The sequence below is a fragment of the Merops nubicus genome, unplaced genomic scaffold (genome assembly GCF_000691845.1).
Source record: "Merops nubicus isolate BGI_N331 unplaced genomic scaffold, ASM69184v1 Scaffold54166, whole genome shotgun sequence".
NCBI lineage: Eukaryota > Metazoa > Chordata > Aves > Coraciiformes > Meropidae > Merops > Merops nubicus.
In genome coordinates, this window is record NW_008615347.1 from 2606 (window position 1) to 7698 (window position 5093).

Genomic DNA, 5093 nt, shown 5'->3' on the forward strand with positions numbered 1-5093 from the left:
ACCTCTCTGCCTGCAAGTGCCATCCAGCTTCCAGGCCCAGTTTGCCCTACAAGCAGATGGGTTACGTACATAACGCGGTTTCGTGTAACAGGGCAGAAATGCTGAATATGATGTTCTTGCAGACATCCGTCATGGGGGTTTTCACAACACTCCTGCTGTTTTCCAGACACCGGTACCTTTGGAAAGTTTCCCACGCGCTGTTCGTGACCACGTCTTCACCTGAGCCTCCTACTGTGAATATGTCCAGCGATTTGCAGTATGGCATGAGAACAAGCTACAAAACAATTTTACAATGACAAAGTTTCACTATTTATAAATAGTCCCCACCAAAACCGTGAAAATTCAGTTTTATCCTTCTTCCTATCATCCCTTTCCCAAAAAGCAAAGAGCCAGACAGAATTTAGAAGGGAAATGACAGTTATTTCTTTAATTCTTGAAGGAACAGTTCTGGTATCTACCAAATTCTTGCTAAATCTACCAAATTCTATTCATTAAAAAGAAAAAGATTGACGTCATTCATGTAATACATGGCACATACTAACTTCCCCAATGAAACTAGAGGTCTGTGGAGCAGACCTGCAGTCCTGTACAATACCACAAAAGCCTCCTAGCAGAAAAACAGCCCACATACTTTGAGACTGAAGAAACCTATGCTGCTTTACATTGTTCAGTTAAAATCTGGCTTCAGCTGTAAGCAACAACACTGTGAAATGTTACTTTGGATTTACACAGGCGGATGCTGTGAGACAAACTTGCGGGCTTTTAAATACGCTTTTACCCCAGGGCATCCCCAAAATAATTTCTGCTCACAGAGTCAATGAGCGTGTATGGGCTCTCTGTCTCTGTATCCACCGAGGAGTACTGGGGCAGCTCCAGGCGGATGGTGTAATTCAGCCCCTTCTCAAAGCAGACAGGCCGTGGAAGAACAACGTATCTAGGTTAGGAACAGGAAACAATTCTTACTTCAAAGGTCCAGCAGCATAAAGTGTTTCAGGTGGCCCTATAAAGCAATTGAGGTAACGGAAAGCAGCCAAGACTGGGCAGAACAAAATCTACGATGTGAAAGAGGTGGTTTGGAGGCTCATGCAAGTCAGAACTGGAAAAGCTGATCAGCAAGGTAAAGAGTCGAACTGGACTGATGTTCACTCATAGGCTGTGCAAACACCCCCCTCCTCCCCTTATTCAGCAAACAAAACAAACCAGAAAACAAGAACAAATTGAAAAGCTTTGAGTCTACAGAGACAATGCTAAATATGTTTTTATAAGCCACTGGAAATTAAATTTCATCTGTTTTCACAGAGGCCAGAGCAAACTGAAAACATGATGTTACTCCGTTTCAACTTTTCAAGTGTTTTTTTTCCTTTTGGCCCACCCAGTTATACCAACCTGGAGCCGGGTGACAGTGAGACAACCTGATTATCGTCATCAGGAACCGTATTGCCACAGCGGTTACCTGTGGGAATCTTGCCCGGGCGTGAGACACTGATCACAGCTTTTTCCCACTGATCTGGAAGCTGGGGGAAAAAAAAAAAAAGACTGATCACCATCAAACAATGGCCACAAGCTCCTAGGAGCATCCAGAGCTCAGGCCAGGAAAAGCATCCGCACAGATGGGGTGGTCACTGGGCTTCGGAGAGGATGGGGCTGCAGCACCAGCATCACTGGGGCCTCTACTAGTTGCAGGTTTGCAAGGAAACTGTCCCTGGGCATCCTCCAGCACAACAGCCTCTCTAACCTCCCTCCCTCCCAGAAAACCATGACTAGGTGTAGGTGGTCAACAGCTCCATCTTCAGCATGGCGTCAGTATGGGGGTTAGTGATCTCCTCTCCCCCCGACTTCTGGGTACTGCACCCAAGTATTTCAGTGCAGTCAATTGCTGCCAAGCTCTAGGTAAGGAGCTGGGGGTGGGGAGAGCTGTTCTTTCCCTTCACCCTGTGAATTATCCACAGTCAAAATCAACGGCTTGCTAACTCTTGGCTGCAGGCATTCAACATCCCAGGGCAGTTTATCTCCTAAGGCGCATAACAGCACTTCCAACCATTAGAAGCCTGTCTGGTTGATGCCAAATTTATATTCTAATCTGTCCTGACAGGACTTGTCGCTTTTTAATTTGTTCATTAAACAGGTGCTGAAACAACACAACAATGAAAAAAATGTAAAGCAAGCAATAGAAGTAATAGGCGACATCTTGGATTTTCACACACCTCAGACATTTAACTGAGCATCCATCCCTGTCTTTGAGTCCTGATGACTCCTGGAATTGCTGGGCTCCTGTCAGTCACATACTGGGACAGCCAGCGCATGCTGGGAGGCAGCAATGCCTGTACTCAGACCTACCTGTGGCTCATAGCGGATCAGAATGTCATACTCCATGGAGTAGGGGATGTTGTCGATGTAGAATTCCAGGTAGGCCCCCTCAGGGACCCTTACAAATCCTATGCCTGTCCACGATGGTGTGCGGTCTGGCGTGTACTGCCGTTCTATTATGTTTACTCCCTACAAAAACAGGGAACAGAGATCTTAATACCGACACATAAACTTTGTGAGCCCCACGGGAGTGTATGAAGTGAAAACTTCTGCTGATGAATCGCTTCTGGATCGCAGTATCCATCATTTGCAGAGAACATGAATTCTCTTTTAAACCCTTATGTGTGCACGCCGTTGCACCTCTGCTTAACAATATATAAAAAGCAAGAAATATAAAATAAAACAACACTGCACAATTCCTCATCTGTTCTCTGTTATGGTGCAGAATTAAATTTAAAAACTTGCTGTGAGTAACTAATCCACCAGCTACAACATCTCATTCACTGTAAGGACTTTCATGTCATACTCGGAGCAGTAGAATTTACTGCAGTGGCACATAACCGCTCGATTAACCACCCAAGCCAAGTGCTAATTACTTCCTGACTACACCAGGCTGCTCCAAAACACGGCTCAGGATAACATCTGAAAAGCAGATCAGGTCGTCATGAGCAGGGTGTCACTCAATAACAGAGACCCTAACACTGGTAGATGTTTAATAGCCATATCAATACATGGTCACTCCTTGCAGTCTGAGGTGCCAAGTTTTTACCTGCTACTCTTTGTATAAAACAAAGAAGAGGGAAAAGGCCACAGAAAATGGAAATGTGTGGTGCTCAAACTTCCCATTTCAAACCTATCTGCATCCACGAATAGTTCTCTCCATAGAACAACATCCTGTGCATTCCTAAGGAAGCTGCTTCAGTAGAGAGGGATAAAATGTAAGGAAATGTCTCTCTATATATACATATCACTTCAGGATGTCCCCTCAAGCATTCTCACATTCTTTGAAGAGAGCCTGGCTATAAGTTACTACCCTTTGACCTTTCACAAAGGGTTGGAGCTCCCCAGAATGGATGGTGGGTGGGATGTGAGCATGAGCGTACAGCTATGGGGAGCATGGGGGCTTGGCACCATCTGAAAACCCCTGCAACTCTGTGTCACTTCACTTTGCCTTGTGCTAGGCCCCCTAACCCAGAGTTTTATTCTGCCATCAGATTTGTGAAAAAACTTTTCATTATTGGAGGTTTTTAAAATGGTTTGTTCTGAAAGTTTCAGAAGGCTAACTAGTGACACATCTCCTTACTCTGCTTGGCAAGGTGGGTTTCCAAACTGGGCTCCTTCATTCCCAATCCTTGGCAAGGCCCCCATGTACCACCTTTCCACTCAGGCAGACACAAATGCACCAAAACCCCTGTGCTAGTTCACAAGCCATCTGCTGCAGTCCAGCTTCTGCTCTGCACTGTCTTCCCTCTCTGCAGTTATTGGAGAGAAAAAATTCTCTGCTTTGGCTGAAACTGCAAAGTGGCTGCATTTTGCCTAAAAGAAATAAATTAGGACCAACTGCCCAAAGTGCAGGCAGACAAGGATCTGATGCTTTAGACAAACCATTATCTCATCCCTCTGACTCCTTGCTGGAGGCAAAAAATAATTAATGTAATTGCTTAGCTGCTGTTAATGAATTAAAAGCATGGCTGTGTGGTGGTAAATGGAAAGAGCCAGAGACCACCATGTGCCACACCAGCAGGCAAAACAACCTAGAGGCAGCCTCACTTACAAAAACAGGGCTTTTTGCACAATCAACTATGGGTTTAGTCATTAATAAAATAAAAGTTACTGATGTACAGAAACTCTGAAAGTTGCAGCAACGTGCTTAAATGTGTGCTCTGCTCTGTCCTGGTTTCAGTGGCACCAAAGAGAAGAGCCACTGTTGTTGTCCCACTGCTCCTGAGATAAGAGGGGAAAGAGAAGTGGGTGCGGTGGGCACATAGTGGGGTACAGAGAGGGATGCTCTGGTGTTCAGTCATGATCAAAGAAAGATTTAAAAAGAAAAACATAATTTCCCCCCCTAAATTACTACATTATTTATCAATACTAAGACTGAAGAGATACAGGCTGATGGTTCTTGAATACAATTCAGTTTCATGTTCTCCACATTTTAATTGCAAAACGTTCAGGGTATAAAATAGATGTTTCCAATACTCAAATGCTGAAACAACTTTCCCACAGCTGTCCAGACCCACCAGCCCACAGAAACTGCTACTCACGGGACCCAGGCTGGCTTCCTCTGCCTCGTAGATGTAATGATCGAGTGAAATGAAGTAATAGCCGGGCTCCACCTGGTTGCACTGACGTCCAAACATGTGGGGTCGGCATTCGCATTGGCCAGACTGACTTGAGCAGCTAAAATGGAAGAGCAAAGAAATTACAACACATCTTGGCTACATCAAGACAGTGCTAGAGCTACCTTCCGCTTTGACATTTCAAGTGACACAGGAGAAGTGCTTTTGGATGCAGCTGCATCTAGGCACAAGATGTTCCCAGGCTCTGCAGCTGAGTAATCTGTGCTAAAATGGCAGCATGGCCCTGGGTGCAGTCTTGCCTCAACCCCAAACAACTCCTAGGCTCGGGCTGCGAGCAAGCATGGGCCAGGGACCATTTCCAGTTGACAGTTTACATGTGGTTTCTTCTGTTTGGATGGTAAGAGGATTTCATGCTACAGATGCAGGCAGTTCCCTGGGGCCAGACAGCAGTCCTAGGAGAGCTTCACTTGATACCACCGACCTAGC

The 5093-nt window shown here is 45.4% G+C and overlaps 1 protein-coding gene across 1 annotated transcript; it reads right to left on the bottom strand.

Annotated features, from left to right (window-relative positions):
* Nucleotides 1-749: 749 nt before the first annotated feature.
* Nucleotides 750-4688, bottom strand: LOC103775030 (laminin subunit beta-1-like). The gene is made up of 4 exons (XM_008942473.1): nucleotides 4572-4688; nucleotides 2338-2496; nucleotides 1387-1514; nucleotides 750-934 (listed from the first exon to the last, which is right to left on the bottom strand). The coding sequence occupies exons 1-4, from the start codon at nucleotides 4665-4667 to the stop codon at nucleotides 775-777; spliced, it is 543 nt and encodes a 180-aa protein (XP_008940721.1). The 5' UTR covers nucleotides 4668-4688; the 3' UTR covers nucleotides 750-774.
* Nucleotides 4689-5093: the final 405 nt, after the last annotated feature.